Source organism: Grus americana, chromosome 4, assembly GCF_028858705.1.
Source record: "Grus americana isolate bGruAme1 chromosome 4, bGruAme1.mat, whole genome shotgun sequence".
In the NCBI taxonomy this organism is placed as follows: Eukaryota; Metazoa; Chordata; class Aves; order Gruiformes; family Gruidae; genus Grus; species Grus americana.
The window spans coordinates 10,195,728-10,216,547 of NC_072855.1; the positions used below are offsets into that span (position 1 = coordinate 10,195,728).

Below are 20,820 nucleotides of genomic sequence, written 5' to 3' on the forward strand. Positions count from 1 at the left end.
TACCCCTTACTCCGGAAGACAAACATTGTAAAAAAAAAACAACGAATGCCCCCGCCCTGTTCCTCCCCCTATTCTCAGTTTCTTATTGCTGAGCAGACGTCATATGGTATGGAATATCTCTTTGGTCAGTTTGGGTCAGCTGTCCTAGCTGTGTCCCCTCCCAAGATCTTGCCCACCCCCAGCGTGCTGCTGGGGAAAAAGAAATGTTGGAAAGACAGCCTTGATGTGTGCTGGCACTACTCAGTAGTAGCCAAAACACTGGTGTGTTATCAACAGTTTGCTAGCTACCAATACACAGCACAGCACCATGAGGGCTGCTGTGGGGAGAATTAACTCCATCTCAGCTAGACCCAATACAATCTCCACCCCTTATTCCATACCATTTGTGTCATGCTCACGCTCCACACACTTTAATACATATATGTATATATTTTATAACCGTTTCATTGTATTTAGTTCTTATTAACTATAATCTCCAGTCCTTTAATAGATGGATGTTACTCTCCCGTTCCATGAGCTTCCTCTGCTCCTCCAGATGTTCATGAACCGACTATGACTTGGGCCCAATCTGTCAGGATGGCTGTTCAGGTTCAGTTGTTGGGCACCAACACCGGCTTGCTTCGGGCTGTTGTTGCATTCATCTGGCTCCTTGTGAAACTTGCTCTTCGTTGGTTTGGGTCATTCCTTCTACATTACTTCCTAAAACGTACAACTCACATTACAGATTATTTTACCCCAAGGTTAAATCTCCTTGAGGCACACACCGGGTCTCCCCATCCTTCCGCATTACCCACCAAGTACACCCAGGTCCCTGAGCGAAGACAATCCCAGAAATGGGTTTGCCTTTTCCCATGGGAGGAGCAATCCACACCGCCTTCCCCAGCCACTTTCCCATGTGTACTACAGGGACCTTGTCTCCTCCCACAGTATGTAGGGGTTTCGTTTGGGCAGGACCAGGACGGTTAGCAGATCCTCTGGTATTAATCAGCCAAGTGGCTTCTGCTAAATTTGTATCCCAGTGCTTCCATGCCCCATTACCTAATGCCCTCAACATAGTCTTTAACAGTCCATTATATCTCTCGATCTTTCCAGAGGCTTGTGGGTGATAGGGGATGTGATACACCCACTCAATACCATGTTTCTTTGCCCATGAGCTTATGACGTTATTTCGAAAATGAGTTCCATTGTCTGATTCAATCCTTTCTGGGGTACCATGTCGCCATAAAATTTGTCTTTCAAGGCCTAGGATGGTGTTTCGGGCAGTGGCATGGTTTACAGGAAATGTCTCTAGCCAACCAGTAGTTGCTTCCACCATGGTGAGTATGTAGCGCTTGCCTTGGCGTGTTCGTGGCAGTGGCCCAATATAGTCAATCTGCCAGGCCTCACCGTATCGAAAACCCAGCCACCGCCCTCTATTCCAGGGAGATTTTACTCGTGTCGCTCGCTTGATCGCAGCACATATTTCACATTCATGAGTGACTTGTGTGATGGCCTCCATGGTCAGGTCCACCCCTCGATCACGAGCCCATCTGTATGTTGCATCTCTCCCTAGATGTCCTGATGTTTCGTGGGCCCATCGAGCTACAAATAGCTCACCCTTACGCTCCCAGTCCAGGTCCACTTGAGCTACTTCAATTTTGGCAGCCTTGTCTACCTGTTCATTGTTTTGATGTTCTTCAGTGGCACAGCTTTTGGGTACGTGAGCATCTACATGACGTACCTTCACAGCCATGTTTTCTACTCGGGCAGCAATGTCCTGCCACAATGCAGCAGCCCAGATGGGTTTACCCCTGCGCTGCCAACTGGTCTTCTTCCACTGCTGTAGCCACCCCCATAGGGCATTTGCCACCATCCAGGAGTCAGTATAGAGATAGAGTACTGGCCACTTTTCTCGTTCAGCAATCTTTAGGGCTAGCTGAATGGCTTTCACTTCTGCGAACTGACTTGACTCACCTTCTCCTTCAGTGGCCTCAACGACTTGTCGTGTGGGACTCCATACAGCAGCTTTCCACTTCCGATGGTTTCCTACAACACGACAGGATCCATCAGTAAATAGAGCATAACGCCTTTCATCTTCTGGTAACTCATTATATGGTGGTGCCTCTTGGGCACGAGCTACCTCCTCAGGCAGTGCTCCAATGGGGGGAATTCTCCAAAAAAGACTGTGGTGGGTTGAGCCTGACTGGGGCCAGGTGCCCACCAGAGCCTCTCTCTCACTCCCCTCATTCACTAAACAGGGGAGAAAAGGCATAACGAAATGCTTGCAGGTCGAGATAAGGACAGGGAGAGATCACTCACTAATTATCGTCACGAGCAAAACAGACCAAACTTAGAGAGGGAATTCATCTAATTTATTACTAGGCAAAAACAGAGTAGAGGAATGAGAAAATAAAATCAACTCTTAAAACACCTCCCCCCACCCCTCCCATCTTCCCGGGCTCAACTTCACTCCCGGCTTCAACCTTCCCCCCCTCAGCGGCACAGGGGGACGGGGAATGGGGGTTATGGTCAGTTCATCTCATGGTGTTTCTGCCGCTTCTTCATCCTCAGGGGGAGGACTCCTCTCATCGTTCCCCTGCTCCAGCATGGAGTCCCTCTCACGGGGTGCAGACCTTCAGGAGCAAACTGCTCCAGCGTGGGGTCCCCCACGGGGTCACAAGTCCTGCCAGCAAACCTGCCCTGGCGTGGGCTCCCCTCTTCACGGGTCCACCGGTCCGGCCTGGAACTTGCTCCAGCGTGGGCTTCCCACGGGCCGCAGCCTCCTTCAGGTGCCTCCACCTGCTCCAGCGTGGGGTCCTCCACGGGCTGCAGGTGGAATCGCTACACCCCCTCATCCTTCCTCCATGGGCTGCAGGGGGACAGCCTGCTTCACCATGGCCTTCACCACGGGCTGCAGGGGGATCTCTGCTCCGGCGCCTGGAGCTCCTCCTCCCCCTCCATCTGCACTGACCTTGGTGTCTGCAGAGTTTCTTACATCTTCTCACTCCTCTCTCCGGCTGCAAAAGCTCTCTCCCTCTAAGTGTTTTTCTACTTCTTAAATATGTTATCACAGAGGCGCTGATTGGCTTGGCCTTGGCCAGCGGCGGGCCCATCTTGGAGCCAGCTGGCATTGGCTCTGTCAGACACAGGGGGAGCTTCTAGCAACTTCTCACAGAAGCCACCCCTGTAGCCCCCCCACTACCAAAACCCTGCCACGCAAACCCAACACATTCCACCCCTCGCCTCTGTGAATCACATATTTAAGAATTATTAAAACATATTCAACAGAAAAACTACACACACACTAATCACATCTACAAGGAAAAAGAATTCCCCCCACCAGAATCAAAGCAACACTGTCACAACACTAAACAAGAGTAGACAATACACACAGAATCCACCTCTCATCCCTTCACCGCTATTTCACTCTCAATCTACGTTCAGTCAATGTTTTGCTCGTTACCTCTTCCAATTACTGTCCTTATCTCGATTTTCTCGTGCCCCACGTTGGGCGCCAAAAAGACTGTGGTGGGTTGAGCCTGGCTGGGGGCCAGGTGCCCACCAGAGCCGCTCTCTCACTCCCCTCATTCACTAAACAGGGGAGAAAAGGCATAACGAAATGCTTGCAGGTTGAGATAAGGACAGGGAGAGATCACTCACTAATTGTTGTCACGAGCAAAACAGACCAAACTTAGAGAGGGAATTCATCTAATTTATTACTAGGCAAAACAGAGTAGAGGAATGAGAAAATAAAATCAACTCTTAAAACACTTGCCCCCACCCCTCCCATCTTCCCGGGCTCAACTTCACTCCCGGCTTCAACCTTCCCCCCCTCAGCAGCACAGGGGGACGGGGAGTGGGGGTTACGGTCAGTTCATCTCACGGTGTTTCTGCCGCTTCTTCATCCTCAGGGGGAGGACTCCTCTCATCGTTCCCCTGCTCCAGCATGGAGTCCCTCTCACGGGGTGCAGACCTTCAGGAGCAAACTGCTCCAGCGTGGGGTCCCCCACGGGGCCACAAGTCCTGCCAGCAAACCTGCCCTGGCGTGGGCTCCCCTCTTCACGGGTCCACCGGTCCGGCCTGGAACTTGCTCCAGCGTGGGCTTCCCACAGGCCGCAGCCTCCTTCAGGTGCCTCCACCTGCTCCAGCGTGGGGTCCTCCACGGGCTGCAGGTGGAATCTCTACACCCCCTCATCCTTCCTCCATGGGCTGCAGGGGGACAGCCTGCTTCACCATGGCCTTCACCACGGGCTGCAGGGGGATCTCTGCTCCGGCGCCTGGAGCTCCTCCTCCCCCTCCTTCTGCACTGACCTTGGTGTCTGCAGAGTTTCTTACATCTTCTCACTCCTCTCTCCGGCTGCAAAAGCTCTCTCTCTCTAAGTGTTTTTCTTCTTCTTAAATATGTTATCACAGAGGCGCTGATTGGCTTGGCCTTGGCCAGCGGCGGGCCCGTCTTAGAGCCGGCTGGCATTGGCTCTGTCAGACACAGGGGGAGCTTCTAGCAGCTTCTCACAGAAGCCACCCCTGTAGCCCCCCCCGCTACCAAAACCTTGCCACGCAAACCCAACACACTTGGTGATTAGAGCTACTGGACTGGGGTGGCCAGTGTCACGGGCCCTGGGTCCTGCCCCCAGAACTGGTTTTGTGTTTGAGTGTGATTGCAATAGGGCAAAAGTGGGCTCTGATGATCTGTAAGTGGGCTGCTCACTCCTTGTAAAAGTTGTTACATGTGGTTTTAAAGCTCTTTTAGAGTCATGGGGGAGCTGTCAAAATTTTGCTTTGTAAGAAAGCAAGAGGTGCAAGCTCGGAGGCAGACAGAGCTTGTTTTGCATCATTCACCCTCCAATACAGGCTAACATCCCTTCTTGTTACAGCACAAAAAGTGTGTGTAGCTGCACGCGCATGCTTATTGCCTGCTATTCCCAAACTTCCAACTCCCTGCAAACCACTGCCTTCCTCGATCGCTCCCCGGGGATGCCATGTTACCTTCATCTATAGCCCTTCAGCTCCTCTTCAGAGGGTTGCTTTTCATGGCTAATTTTAGGCCTGACCTTGCCATTCCTGGTACTGTGAGCTTCAGTTTCCTGTTTAAAAGCTGCTGTCAGGACTCAGCTCTGTGGTGACGAGGTTCATCTCCTGGATTTCGCTTGCTGTTCCCACAGGCTGTAGCCAGCGTTGTGTAGGATCTTCCCATGCTCTGGACTCCCGCATCTCTTCCTCTGTCACTGTGCTCACCCAGCAAGGAGCATCCCAGACAAATGAATACTGGTAACTGGGAGGCTGTTCATTTAAGAGCAATTAAGAGCATCAGAGTAGATCACCATGGACCTCATTAATGAATTTTGTAATTGCAGTAAATGAAGAGACTTTTATATCTTCCCACTCCTGCCGTTGATAGATGTAAGTTTTAACAACATTTAGACCTCATACTCTCTCCAGGCACTTGGTGTGATGCTCCTCCTCTGCGTTGTGCAACAGTGAAGCACAGACAGACAGACTTCCTGTACCTCTCTGCTTCATTGCTGCTGTGACAGGGAAATGTCCCTCATCCTAAGAATCATCTCATGTACATTCACAGTTGGTATCTGTTTGATCCTTAACTACAGGTACAACTTGTCCCTCCCAGGTGAAGGTTTGCTGGCCTTGTGGCAGAGGACGTGTGTTGCTGGAGAGCTGTTGCTTGGGAAGGAGACCTTCCCCACTGCTGCGTCCAGGTGGGCCTGCACTGAGGTGGCCAAACACGGGGAAGGATGTCCCCCTTAACAACACATCCTTTCCTGTGCCCACCACGTGTGTGTGTATAACAGGTGCTGTTTCAGTGCATCACTTAACTGCCTGGAAAATATGGTGTGTTTTGGGGATCATGCCATGTTGTGAGTAAGGAGGGGTCTGGAAGATGCTGGTGGAGTTCTGCCCCACTTGCCTCTCTGTGCTGCTGTTGCTCCTCTGGTTGTTTGCTTTGACTGTCCCATTGTGACATGTGAGGGGCAGAGGTGGGCTTTTGCAAAGTGCTTGGACAAGTCTCAGATGCCATTAGCGATGGGAAACGCTCTCACTCTTGTTTTCCAGGGACCGTACACCAGGTCTGGTACGGGGCTTGCTCAGTGGCTCTGGCAGCACAAAGTGGCCAATGCTCAAGGAGCAGTTCCTAAAATGCACCCGCCTGGTGTGTCTCATGGGAGACAGATGTTCCTGCTGGTAAGGATCAACCACTACTCGAGTTTAGGGCTCAAATTAGGACTGGTTTTGGTGGAGGGCAGAGGCGCCCCTTATCACAGCAGCCAGGATCAAAGGAAGACCCCTTTCCCTCCAGAGATGTCTGGTTCCCATCTGCCAGCTGTTGTTGGGGGTGGCACATGGGAAAACTCTGTCCTTCCACCTGGGGAGGTAAGAACAGGCCTTGCAGAAGGTGGAGCAGGTGCTCAGTGCTGTCAGAAGAGGAGATGAGAAACCACTGAATTAGATCTGCATCACTGAGGGCAAGTTCAGATGGTGGGAAGGAGTAGGATGCTCTTCTAGACTGTGCTCAGCTGAGGTGTGCATGAGTCACTTCACGTCCCACCGAGTCCTCCTTTCTTTTGGTAGATTATGTTCTTCCTCGAATCTCTGTGGACCTTTGCATGCATCTCTGGATACCTGAGCTTCCTTGAGACGTGGTGGTGATGATCAGAATGAGGGCTGATTCCTCTGTGGGCGTCTGAGCTCCTTTCTTTACTCCTTTTCTCCCTCGTATGAGCTGGGATTGCTTAGTCCAAGGAGATCTGAGCTCCTCTCGCCTCCCCCACTGTGTGTCCCGAGAGAGATGGAGACCCTGCCCTGTAGCATGGTCTGAGTCCTGCCTCCTCCTTCACACCAGGCAGGAAAAGCCCCAGGGCTTTGAGAGTGGGACTGCTCACAGTGGGGCTGCTCCCAGAGCTGGTACGTGTGCCTGTGGCTCTCCTCCCAGCCCAGGGCCCAGGTGGTGGGTGCAGGTGGCTGGCTCACATGAGCTGCAGCTGGCCCAGCCCAGGGAGGGCTGCGTGGGCACAGCTGGAGGGAGACCACAGGTTGGCACCTTGCCCTCTGTGCCAGCAAGCTGCTACTCCCTTGGCGTGGGCTCCTGTCTTGGCAGAGAGGGGAACCCTGGGCATCGCCCAAGCCTGGAGCGCTGTGGAGCAGGACATCGGGCGGTGAAACCCACTGTCCCATTCAGCCATGCCGTTTTGGGCTGTGCAGGGGAGGTTTGGGATGTGGCAGGAGGAAGTCTGGCTGCAGCAGGAACCAAGAAGCTCAGCAAGGCATGGGGTGTGCTAGAGCTGGCAGGGCAGACGCCAGGCTTGCCTGGTAACGCTCGTGCTCCTCCTGTAAAAACTGCCTGTGGTATTTGCATGTAACCAAGGAGGTGTCTATCGGTGATTAAAAAAACAAAACAAAAACAACAAAAAAACCCCCAAAATCAAATGCTTTTTGTATGCAGACAGATTTGACAAAGAGACTGGGTGAGTGCAGTATGGCAGGGGGGAGGAGAGAGGGTTGCAGTGGTGACAGGGAAGGGATGGAGGTGGATCTGCAGGCGCTGCAGAACAAGGTCCCACTGCTCTTTCCTTCCTCCCACTCCTTGAGAAATGAGAGCGTGAAAACCTCGGGCAAGGTGAGTTCACGTGACACCGGGAAGGTGGGCATCAGCACGAGCAGCCAGAGCTGCCCTGCTCACGAGTGCTCAGCCCATCCATCAACCAGGTCTCCAGAAGGTGTGCTGGAGGGCTGGCCCGGGGAAGGACAGTCAGGGGAACAAGTGTGGTTAAGCCAAGTACACGCTTCAAATGGTTGAGTTTGGGGTTTTTTGGTGCCTTCTAGAAATAAGCTGTCTCATAACCCACTACCTGGTTCAGTGCTGTTCACAATGGAGTTCCACGTGCTATGGAAAATACCTCAAGCTCCTGAAGGAGGCTATTGGCCACTATAGACACCATACATCCAGTGCATGTTGGGAAGAGTTCCTCCACCAACAGCTTCTTACCAGTAAATGTAAAAAAGGAGGAAAAAGTGGATGTACTAAAGAGAAAGGGGAAGAAAGCACTGAGCAGCCACGGGAGTGGAGGCTGTGCCACTTGGGACGGTTGGTGCCTTTCAGGACCCCATTTCAGCAGTTACTGTGGCACCTTGTAAACCCGTACCCGACCTTGCCGGAGCTCTTATCCCCTGGCTAGGATGGCCCTTGGCAGGGAAAGCTTCAGTGAGGGTTCTGGGCTGTGCTTGGTCCTTAGTGAGCGATTTGGGGTATCAGGTGAGAAGGCAGGAGTGCTTAATCTGGTACTCCATCCCTCTGCTGAGGTCCTGCTGGGTTGACCTAGTGCTTTGTAAGTATTTCTTATGCTTTAGGTTTTTAGCTGACCTCCCCCCCAGCTGATAGCTGCTGGAGCATGGTACTAGGAAATATTACTACAGCATACTTTGAATTCACATAGATTTTGTAGAAAAAGAATTTGAGACTTCCCTTTTTTAGAATGAGAAGCACTGCTGTTCTGAGTACAACGGTGTGGCATCTTGTTTGGAATTTCCCTTGCTTTCTATATATACACACGCAGCGTAGCCACAGGAAATGGAAGTTTAAAAAAAAATACCATACAGCATAGGTATCTGCTTCTCGAACAAATTTTATTCAGTCAGTTTTATTATTAGTGAGCACTTAATCTTGAGGCATCATTTGAGGCTTGTTTTAAAAGATATGATGTCCTAAATCATTGGAGGGGGAAGCAGACATTGCCTTAAAAGTTGCAGAGAAGCTTTTTAGCCCCTGCTGCAGAAGACAGCATTGTTGTTGAGCTTCTCTCCCTTGGGGTTTTTGGGGTAGGGACCAACTTCTGAGGCTTCTCCCAGTTCTATTTTCTGAGATTCCGTGAGTCAGTCTTGCCTACAGCTGCTATCGTGATTGTGTGCTAAGGGCCTACTTCTGCGTGGCAACCAGCATAGTTATTAGTAAACACCATTTACTTTAAAATCCCAAGCAAAAATACATTATAATTAGGTCCAGGAGTAACAAGAACCAGCTTGCCAGCACTTGGAAGATATATGGTCTGAGAACCTCATTGTTGGCGAGACAGCTGCTCGGGAGCTCTGAGCTTATCCTGGGTCCGAACTCAGGCTGGTTTGGAGAGCAAAACCAAGGGAAGGTAATTTAATGAAGGACAAATTTTAGGAGAAGGGATCACGAAGGTAATTGGGCAAATATATCTTGGCAGCTCTTAATATGGTAAAACACATTCCTACAAGTCCTGGAAGAGACAGTTATCCTGCCTCCTCCCAGCCTCCCTGGACATACAGAGGTACCTGTATTGGCACACCTCTCCAGCATGGGCATTGCCCCCCAGCAATGAGAGATTTACAGAAGCCTAAATGGGTGTTAACTTTGCCTGAGAACAGGCTTTGGTTATTTATCTTGGATACCTTTAGTTACCAATACAGCCAGTAAGGAACAGAGCCCCATATGGTCACGTGGTCTTTCTGTATGGTTTCAAGAGTCTCTTGAGTGAAGACCTGTTTCTGCAGTTTTACAGATGCTGTCTCAGTGACCAAGTGTGGTACAAATGGATATTGCAAGTTCATAAAGTTTGTGCTGCTGAAGCTCATTTCATGGAGTTACTTTCTTATACCTTTATTGCTTTCTTTTGGGAAAGGAGCTGGGCTGCTTTTACCATTTAACCAAAGACACGCACTACTTGGATGGCCATCCAAGCGTGAGGCCAGAAGGAGCTTTCCTTAATTTAGAGAGTTCAAAAAAATGCTGGGAACTCGTGGCTGCCTTCACTTCAGTCTTGGGGCAGCGGAGCTGACAGTTCTAATGCATTCTGGTCTGCAGGTTGAAGAACCTCAATTGTGAATGTAGGTCGTAATTGCCTGGGATGCCTTGATATGTGTGCTTTGCCTGGTGAGGGCAAGAAAAGAATTTATACTGTTTCTTCAAGAGATCTACCAGGTACTTTGGTGTAAAAGTCAAAGCACTGGGTAGTAGACAAGGTTTTTTAGGAGGAATAGGTTATGGCCTACAATCTGAAACAAACATTTGCATGTAAGACACTGGTAGTTCTTTATATGGTGTGTAACTGGTTTCTTGGTTAAGGCAAAACCAGAAAGAAATAGGCAAGGCTTTTTACCAGCCAGAAAGAAAAAAAAGTCAGTAGGAAATGGTAAAATAGCTCTGAAGTGAGGTATTTTCATACTGAAAACCAGCAGATCTGTCCTAGATTTTTGCCACAAGCATTAAAATTCCAGTCATTTATTGCATAGCTTTAGGTGGTAGCTGTAATCCGTGCTTGACCTGTAACTTCACCTGTTCGTGTCTATTGGTCCTGTGTGGTCCTCTACAGAGCTCTCCAGTTTCCCAGCACTGAAGTGCCCTCCTTTCCCAGGATTCCGACTAATCTCTGCTCTGGCAAGGGGACTAATTCACAGGTCTTAAAACCACAAGAGTATGTACTAATAATTTGTGTGTACTGCAGATGCAGACTCTTAGCTAATTCTTGCATCTATTTCTAACAGTTGTAGGTCAGTCTGTCCAACTACACCCTCAGGGATTAACACGAGTGGAAACCTACAGCAGACTTGAGCTTCTCACTGATCTATATTAGAGCAGTGACCATCTCAATGCAGTAAAGAACAATGCACTGCCAAGATCCAACTTACTTTACTGTTGTGTTTGTCTTTGTAACTATCTTGTAATGTGAATCACTAAAAAATGGTCCATATTCTGCTGTATCAATCACTGGCAATATAGTACTGGTGTACACTGAAGCTGTAAACAAGGCTTGTCTAATGAGAACAGTCAGAAAAAGTAAGATTAGCTTATGCCACAGGAAGTTTAATCATATGTTTCTCAGCCTATATTCTGTAGGCTGCATCTGATCTCTGAGACCTTAAAAGGTGATGTATAAAATGGTCGCACAAAAAAAAAAAAAGAAAAAAGAAAAATCTGTACATGTTGTGTTGGTAAAAACAAGCTAGTAATCAATCACAGGTTAGCAATCAGTTAAAGATTAGATTAATAAGAATCACTGCCCCTGCACACTGCAAGCAATGCATCTTTTTTTGGCAATAGCCCATCTAAGGCAACATTGGCATAAACCATCATCTTCCTTTGGGGCTGTAATGGGATCACATATCAAGGAAAATATCCACAATCTTCCTCAAGTGTGGTACTGGGAAGGAAGCAAAGACAGGAGCGTTGTTATACAATGTAAGTTTTCTTTAATTATGAAAGGTCATGGTTGTACTAAGCCTTAACCCCATCTTTAACTCCAGCTCTCACATGCTGAGGAACACCTGGAGCCAGGGCTGGAAAAACCTGGGGCTGTTACATTTGTACACTTCAACTTCTGATACTTCTCAAAACAGCCCCCTGCTCTTTGTTGAAGCTACCTCCAGTGTAGATGGGATGAGAAGAAATTTGTTAGCACTGGTGTCATCACAGATGTGTGGCAGGGTAGGGCGTTAAATGTGTTCCTGTGCATCTGAAAGGTCTGTCTTCCTCTCCTAAATGAAGAGTGACTTTTCAACATATTTGAAAAATAGTCTGAGACACTGTTTATCACTGAAGTAATGAAATAACTCATATCTGAAACCATGACATCTAATTAGCCCTTAGTATAGTTACCGGGACTATTTCACATTTAAATACTTGCACTGAAAGAGATTTTTTTTTTTTGACCACTTTACTAATGTAGTAAAGCAACTGCACAATCACTTTTATTATAAAAATAATCCTTGGGCAAAATAGGAATACAATTAATAATTACAAAAATACACATTTACTAATGTGTAAATAGTTGCTTACAGCACAGAAAAAAATAAATATCCCTGTACATTGTTTCTGTGCAAAAAGACAGGCTAGTTTTAGTCAATAACTAGCCCTTTTGTTTTCTTCTCCTGATTTCAGTTGAACACAAAGATTTTCAGATGAGATGTCTGAAAGTTCAGCCTCAATAGGCAAGAAAATACTTTCACTTTTAATCCAGATAAAGCACAGTTAGACTTTTCCCTATTTTCTGCCAAAATGCTCCTCCCCCATTCTTCAGCCTACATTTTCAGAAGAGGAGGAAAATTTCAAGTTCAGTAATTTTTTTCACAAGCCTTCAGACTGCTGTAAAGAATTAGACGCAAATACGAGTCAAGCTGCACTCTGAAGCTAACTAACACTGTAAATTTCAATTTAGTTTGTAGCAGAACTTGCATTATGATTGCCTTCTTTGTAGTTGTCAAAAATAATTCTTCATAAAAACACTTTGCTTTATCTTGAAGTCTTTCATACAGTCCAAGAGAAGATGAAATCAAATAAGAGGTAGATACTGTTCATCCTCCTAATTCCTAAGAGCTGTCCATTTGAATTACTCTGGTTTAGGACTGTAGGAGATACGCATAGAGCAAAGTTTTACTGTCTATAAAGTAGTGATTGATTTATACGCCTCAGATCACATGGTCACTGACAACATTCAGTAACATGCTTGAGGAATTCATCACTGAGTTCATCACTGAAAAACCTCATACAATGAGGGCATCTTAGTTCACCCTGTGCCCTGCCCTCAGATCCTGAGCTTCCATTGTCCGCAGGAGGAGAAGCTTGTTCAGACTGTGAAGATGTTCTTCTCTTGCCTGGCTGGCGTGGGCTATTGCCTCGTAAATGTTCGACATTTGTGTGTACGTACATACGATTTTGGTTACCAGTGTGAACTCTGAAATGACTACTTGTGTCTTTTAAGTCCTAAAAAGAGAAAGAAGAGCTCTTGAAAAAGACGCAGTAAAAAGATACTATTTAACAGAATATTTTATCACCTTTATCTGAAACACTGCTCGTGTTTTTATCAGAAGATTTGTAAATAAAATATGCATCAGTTTTTGCAGGTTTATTAATATAGTTGTAAAGGCTTGTAGAAAACACAAAATATAGCTGGTATGCTACTTTAAAGATGCCACTGTTACAAGAGTCATGGCTGTCCTTCTAAGAATTCAACCTTACTATATTGATCCAAAACAGAAGGAAAATGGACTGGGAAGGGCTATTACATGTGTATTGGGAAACATCTCCACATATAAGTTTTTGATAGCTGCACTGAGCTGAAATGGTTTTAGAAGTACTAAGATATTTTTTTAATATATTTAAAAGTATCTTTTAGTCCTGAATCCTGTTGACATGCTTTAATTGAAAAAGCAGCATGTTGCTTTCTTACCTGTCGTCTTGTTAGCTGGTGTTGTAGACATGCAACCTCTGCCTGAAGCTCTTGTATTTTACTCTGTGCTCGTTCTCTGTCTGATCTCTCAGATGTGAAATCATCTTTATAAACTAGGACCTGAAAAAGAATTATGTTAATATTTTATAAACTAGAGCATTGGCAGGATAGGTTAAAATATTGAGGCTGTGATTCCTTTTTTTTTGTAAATTCTTATAGAGAAGATAATACTGAGATTCTGGGAATCATATCTGTACTTTGAAGGTATTTGTCGTTCTTTTTCAGATCTTTTGTATTTTGTATTAAAGCCATCAGTACTGCATGCAGTTCCTTAAGTAGTGAGTTTCCTTTAAATCTCTGTTAGTTATCTGTATAGCCAAATGTGGCAAGACAAGTGGCAAATGTCAAAAGAAATACTTTCATTTTCCTCCCTTGGACTTCAGTGGTCTGGGGAGAAACAAAGCATTCCCACCTCTAGGAAAAAGAAACAATCACCTGTTGCTCCAGCATTTGTATGCGCTCGTTATCTCCTTCACTAGCCTTCTTCACGTCTTCTAATTCTCTCTTTGTTTTTATGCATTCATTCATTTTTTCTTCCAGTAGCTTGTTTAACCGGAATATCTCCTTGTGCATCAGGTCAGAATTCGTTTGCGCGGAAATTACACCGTGCTGCTGCTCCAGTTGTGACTTCATCTCCTTTAGCTGCAAGTGGAGTCGCTTCACATACTCATCCCTACTTGCATCATATTTCTGCCATTTTGCATTTAAGTCTTCCACCTGAAAGATTATCCAGGAGAGTCATGAAGAACATGTGAAGACACAAACTTCCAAGCTTTCATAGACTGTATATACGTGCAGGACCAAAATTCTCTAAAAGATAAATATAATATGCTGACACAACCACTGAGTGCGGGTAAGCCACTTTACAGGAGAGCAGAAGATTACCATGCCATAAGCCAGACTCTTCATGGGCAGCCTTCCCCATTCGCCAATCTATAGGGACAGTATTAAATAATATGGAATGGACGGGGTGGGCAATCACCCTGGGCCTAGTGCTGTTCTCCTGGGGTGGAATACTGATGCATGGAAGGAACACAAAAACTTTCTTCTGCAGTGTATTTTTAACAACAAAACCCCAATACATTAAAAATAATGTAATAAGTTGTTCTTAGCTAAGGGAACAAAGACTATGTGACATGTTGAAACGACTAAGAAAAGTTTTGAACTCACATCAAACTGCCATTTAATTAGATTAACCAAGCCTTACCTATTCCAAATTTACTGTAATTCAAAATACTTAATCAAATCTTAATCTTGTACAGAATGAAAGTACTCACGTGAGCTACTTTTTGCTTTAACATCCTGTTTTCATCTTGTAGGTTGCAGATAAGAGCTTGAAGTGAAGTTTCATTGTCTAAAAGCTGTAATTTTCAGATAAAGGAAGTGTTACTTTAACATAAAAATCCCAAATGCTCCTTAGTTATGCTGTTAAACTGTGTAAGTATTTTTTTTAATTCCTCTAAAACTATTTGCTATCAGTGAAACAAATACATACATCTAGGTCTACTTATTTCTACATAGTATATTTCTAAATACTAATAATATAGCTTACAGCTTTTATTATTAATAACCAGAGCAAAAATGTACTCAGGTCTTTACCAACTTAGCATTGTTTTTAAATAGATCTGTGTGGCGTCATAAAAACCTGTCCTGCCAACTTCTGAGCCTACTAAAGGTGACAAGAAAAATACCACGTATTTTACATGCATGAGGGTCTATGCTGATGATAACTGAGCTTAATAGTTTACAAGAACTCCTTGGAAACTATTTATCTGGAGTGGGGGAATGCATGACAAAGACCCAGTTATGCCCTCATCTTGCTTTGTTATTCCTGTCAATTTTGACCAGTACTAGGAAGAAATTACCGAGGGGAAAAAAAACCCTGCTTGCTAAATAATTGACTAAAATGATACCTCTTTTTTTACAGTTGTGACATCTGCTTAAAAAACCCCGGTGTACGTGAGTAATATAGAACACTTTTGTACAAAATTCCCTAGAATCAGCTAGTAATTGCATCTGAAATTTCTCTTCTTCAACAGGGAAGTCCCCACTGTACAAGGTTAGCTACTTATTACATATATCAAAGTCAATCAGGTTTCCTGTCTATCAATTATATGTAAAATATGATAATACTAAATGCTTCAAGTCCCTTAAATGTCCTTTTTTCTTATATCTAGTCAACCTCTATTTCTTACAGGTAACTTTAAGTTTTCTTTGGAAATGCTCCTGGGATGTTTTACAAAGTAGAAGTGAGCATGTATAGAGTTTATCATAAAAGCATAGATGAGTGGTCATGTGAAACACAGCATTACCGCTACGTAGCAGTAATAGCATGAGACAGAATTACTCTTTTTTGTGAGAATTGGCTGTAACATCCTACTCAATAGGACCTGTTACTGGAGGCAGCACCTCTAATGTTATTTCCTTATGGTATTATCATGAATTACCTAATGACTCTGAACCATCATGACTTCTGGAACAACAGAACAACATGATCTACCTCCACCCTATGCTGAAAAGCTTCAGCTAAGGTGATGATGTGGCAAAGCCACCCAGCCATTAGCAAAGTACACCCAAATCCAGGTGTTTCTTTGTGCCCCTCAGCAGCATTTCTGCCACCTGCCTATCGTGAAGCAGTTTTTCTAAATATCCCTGCTGGAGAGAAACATTGCCTTGCACTGGGAGGCTAAGGGGAACCCCAGAGCAAAAAAAGAAAAAGTAAGACACCTTGACTCATTCTTCCCTAACCAACTTTCTGTAGGTCTGTACTACGTGTGCAAAGCCAAATCCTGATCTGAGAAGATCACGTGCTACAGAGTTCTTAATATAAATACTACTTTAAAATATCTCTACTTTGTTTTGTGATTTAGATGCTTAAACAAGTTACCAGGAGATACCACCTTCAAAAGCACAGCACCATCTAGTGATGCACAGAAGCATGGTGCAGTATAAAGAAGGTACTGTCTCTTGTATACGCAGGGAAGAATTGTTATCAGGGAATTGCTGAGGTTGGAAGGGACCTCTCAAGATCCTCTCCCCTCCAGAAAAAGCCTCTCATCATGAGATAAGTGAGATGGCCAAAAAGCAAGTGATTGACAACTGGTTCCATCCTAAATTTTTGGTACTTGAATTATTTAGAGCTTGCTATGGTATTCTTTTCACTCTACGTGAAATTATTTAAATTATTACTCCCCAGTTACAACTATCATATTGTAATTAACAGCTCAAAAGTTAATAAGACTTTAAAGAAGCATAGCAGCAGTAAGTATACCTGATTAGATCTTTCAGTAAGTATCTGGTCATCCGAATTCCCCTTCTCTTTTCTTTGCTTCTCTTCTAGACATTTTGCCAGATGTTGACACATTTCTGCTGTGGACGCTAATTTGCGTTGAAGTTGGTGAGTTTCATCAGTGAGTGAACGGCACAAAACATCGCTGGTGGCCTGAGCCTTTTCTCTCTCTGCCAAGCTCTTCTGAAGTCGTAAAATTTCTCTCTCCTTTTCATATGGAGGCTGATTTATCATCTGCTGTATCTCTCCATTTTTCTCCTCTAGTTGCTGATTCAACTTCTGCACTTCCTAAACATAAGGGGGAGGGGAAGTTATTTAAAAGCCAAGTGAGCTCAAAAGCCAAAATATTCCTAAAACTGAATTCCATATTGCAGTGATTCCATATTGCTCCTATACTCACTGCAAAGTACTTAAAGTAAAATAAATACAATTCATTTCTAAATAATCACTCAACCTGACAGATCAGTCAATCAAAATCAAGAACTGCTCAGACAGTTAGACAAGCACTTCCCAGTCAGTAGAATGAAAAAATTGGAAACAACAAGCAAAAATTCAGATAGATTTTCCGAAAAGATACACAGAAGCAACAAATTAAACAGGGAACTTGCAAGAAACAACATAGTTTAAAAGGAATAGCTATGGAGACTGCAAAATGCTTACTGGTCCTGCATTCTAAATTACCAGTTTGTAGAGATTTTCCTCAAAAAAAAAAAAACCTGGAAAGTCATCTTATCAAAAACCTGTGAAGTGTATTCATTGCCTGGCACTGTCGCAAGGACAAAGCAGAGGGAGCATACACAGCAACCTTCTCACCTAGGAGAGGATGAGTAGTAAGGACAAGCAAACAGAAAATGAAATCTGTGTGGCAGCAATTACGCTATCTTGGCCATAGCCGACTCTCCAAAGTAGGCAAGGGAGGGCTGACACATTCTTAGGAAACTGTATCTCGTTGCCACACATTCTTGTTGAATTGGAAGCTCTCTGGGATCATCCACACTGCATGATGTTAACGCCTCTGCAGGTGTTTTGAGAAGTTTGCTTGCTGACTGAGGTACAACCACTCTGTAGTACCATGCACCTGAAGTACACCGGTCCTCACTTTGTCAAAAACAGCTTGTGCTTGCTATCCTCAAAAAGTAGCAGATGCTGGTAACAGAAACCCCTGCAGCATTGCTCCTCCAGAATCAATGATGCCCTGGATGCCAGCGTAGACCATGAGAGAGGTACAAGCTTCACTCTACCCTTCCAGTTCTTGGGGAGTGCTGTTGGAGTTGTAAATCACAGGGAGCACTCTTCTCCTAGGCCTCTGACTTCACAAAATGTCTGTTGTTGTTTTTGTTATTTTTAGTGACAATGACTTTAGTGTTTCCGATTGGGCATAAAATACTTCTAGAAAGAATAAAATTAATATCTAACTTGCAGAAATAGCACTTGTTCTTATTACTGATGTTTAAATTCTTTAGCATCATGCTAAATTTCCCGTTCGCCATAAAGACATTCAGCATCAGACCTCAAATATTTTCAGATACCACAGGTTTGTCATCTGTCTGCAAAGTGTCAGTAAGATCATCTCTTTTATTACAAATTTCCAAACTTGAACTTATTTAAATGTATTTTAGGTGAATGTCATACATGGAAAATGTTTTGTATAAGCATTAGGTCAAGAGATTACTTATGACAAAAATACTTGTTTCAATTTTAAGTACTACTGCTCAGTTTGGAAATTCCTTTATGCAACTTCATATAGAAAGAAATGCTTTAAAATTCTTTAAGTATTTCAGCCTGAACATGGGAAAATCTTAATTACAGTAACAAAAATAGCACTTGTGGCAGATGGGAGGGGGCGCAGTTTTGAGACTTTTTTCTATCATAAAAGATGCCAATTTCCCTAATCTATCTCCTCACAATCCAGACTTGCCAGTTACTTCCCCAAGTATTAACAAGTTCCCTTAATGTCAATATAAAAATCCATTGTTAAATGCACTTTCTAAAAAAGCCATACTTTAATAGAAAAAGTGGTGGCATCAGTTGTTTATCTTACAGAACAAAACTGTTGCATCTGATAAAGAGGAGGGTCTTCAGTAAGTAATATGGAACTTTGAAATTTAGATGGTTTTACTATTTTTTCTTCTCCTTGTGAAAATAGTTGTATGAAGACTTCTAATGCCATGCAAAGTTTTTGGTTTAAGATTTTATGGATTACTTTCTTGAACCTAATGCAGTGGGAACTACTGTTGCATATAGACACCAAGTTGCTTTGGGCACAGTCCAACCCCGGGCACACAGCGCTAGAGCAAGTCCTGTTAAACGCACGAGCATTACATTGTTGGGGTCAAAACACTTGCTGTCTTGTCCGGGCTCTGCCACCACCAGCTTGCACTGCCACCCCCGGCAAGTCACTTAAACCACCTTGTCAGCGCTGATGCCAGCGTACCCCGTCTGCTTCCATAAACGCGAGTGAGCAGTCTCAATGCAAAACGTCTGCATCCTCCATCCAAGAACAACACTGCTGGACTTACTAAGCTTAAATTACTCATTTTTCTAGAGAGGAGTGCGGAAACACCGCTACCGCGGTGACTGCTGCTCCCCCTCCTCGGGTATAGATGCACCCTTTCGCCCAGGGAGGCGAGGCGCTGCCTCGCAGCGCTATCTCGAGGGCAGTCGCGGTTTTACCTGGCTCAGATCTTCCACTCTTCGCGCCGAGAGTCGCTCGCTGGCCCTGAGCTGCTCCCTGGCCTGGCCCAGCTGCTCTAGCAGGCTCTCCACCAGCGAGGGGGCCGGCTCCGCGCCCGCCGCCCCCGCCTCGCCGCCTGCCGCCACCGCCGGCTGCTGCTGCTGCCGGGCCAGGCTGCTCCGCAGCTCCCGGATCGTCGCCTCCTTGGCAGCCAGCTGCAACTGGAGGTGCTTCAGTTGCTGAGCGGATTCGTGGTACAAGGTGCAGAGCGCGTTGTACCGAGGCACTTTGTTCTTTAAGCTCTTGTTTTCCCGGTGCAGCCTCTCCAGCGTCTCCTCCACCTGTTTGAAGCGGGCCGCCAAGGGGTCTGTACTGCTACCCTCGCTTACCGAGCACATGGCCGGGGAAGGTGAGCTGCGGTCACGCTGCTGGCCCTTCTCTTTCTTCTCCAGGGCGAGCAGTAATCCGGCCAGGTGCATATAAATCCGAAGAGGAGCCAGGCAGGGCCGGGGCTGTTCTTGCTGCGGCTTCGCTCTTCCGCCTTCCCCGCCGGGGGAGGAGGATGGCCGCTCTCCTTTAAGGGCTCGCAGGACCCGCCTGTTGCCCTTCCCCGCCGCTTTGCTACGGCGCAAGCTGGGCCGGGCCGAGCCCCGCCTTTGCGGAGGGGGGAACCCCGCCGCGGGGGAGGGCAGCGTTTTCCCCGCTGCCAGCGCGGGAGCTGGCCCCGGGGGCAAGGCTGGCGGGGGATCCCCGGGGAGCGGTGAAGAGGGGGAAAGGCGGCCGAGGGCTGCCAGGGGGGTAACGAGACCGGACTGAAACCTGGGGGCGAGCGACGGGTTGCTGAGGGGACGGGGGAAGTCCAGGCTGAACGAGGGGCCGCTGAGGGGAGGTGTATGAGGGGGGCGACTGCCGAAGGAGGGGCCGCTGAGGGGGGAGCGGGGTGGGGGCAGCACGAGGCGCCGTGAGGGGGCTGCAGGTCCAACGAGCGGAGCGACGACCGGCCGCGGGGAGGAGGGCGTCATGGTGAAGGTGGACCGGCCGGAGGCGGCTGAGGGGGACAAGGGGGCCCGGGGGAGCGAGGGTCCTTCGAGGGGCTGGAGGTCGAGGCCGGCCCCGCATTACGAAAGCTCCGTAGCGCGGCGTCCCAGCAGGAGCCGCTGCGGGAATTTCCTGGCTCGGAAGGGGACTTTCCCTGCCGGCGGCGACCCCCGCCGCCGGGCCGCTCGCCCCACTCCGCCTCCCCGAGAGTCCCCGGAGGTGGCCGGGCCGGCGCATGCGCCGCGGGCCACGGCTGGCGGGGGCGCCCTCCTGGCCGCGGCAGTGCCGCCGCCTGCCCGGCCTTCCCCCGAGGCGGCACGGCACCAGGGTCCCGCTTTGGCTTTGCCAGGGCGAGCAGAGAACAAACGCCCAGAAAATCCTGTAAGAGATCTGCATCGGTAGCAGCGGGAAGGCTTTGGACCTGGTCATCAAAATTCATGTTAACGGCTTAGTGTTTATACCCTCAGGATTGCATGTGGGGATGTGCAGAGCTGGTGAGAGTAAATCCAGCTGCCTGACCCTGGACAGACCTGTCAGCCATCCCTGTGGCGGATGACTTTTGGTAGCAGCATAGTGATGCG

At 46.7% G+C, this 20,820-nt stretch overlaps 1 protein-coding gene and 1 long non-coding RNA gene across 2 annotated transcripts; one reads left to right on the forward strand and one right to left on the reverse strand.

The window, feature by feature from the left end:
- Nucleotides 1–11,647: 11,647 nt before the first annotated feature.
- Nucleotides 11,648–19,779, reverse strand: TNIP2 (TNFAIP3 interacting protein 2). Its single transcript, XM_054825131.1, is given in 7 exon segments — nt 11,648–12,615; nt 12,617–12,712; nt 13,179–13,298; nt 13,674–13,955; nt 14,516–14,599; nt 16,510–16,815; nt 19,201–19,779. Coding segments are annotated over 7 exon segments (1,473 nt in total). The 5' UTR covers nt 19,681–19,779; the 3' UTR covers nt 11,648–12,510.
- On the forward strand, nt 13,953–16,496 carry LOC129206251 (uncharacterized). The gene is made up of 3 exons (XR_008577069.1): nt 13,953–14,091; nt 14,558–14,675; nt 15,166–16,496. It is a non-coding gene; the product is annotated as an uncharacterized LOC129206251 (long non-coding RNA).
- Nucleotides 19,780–20,820: the final 1,041 nt, after the last annotated feature.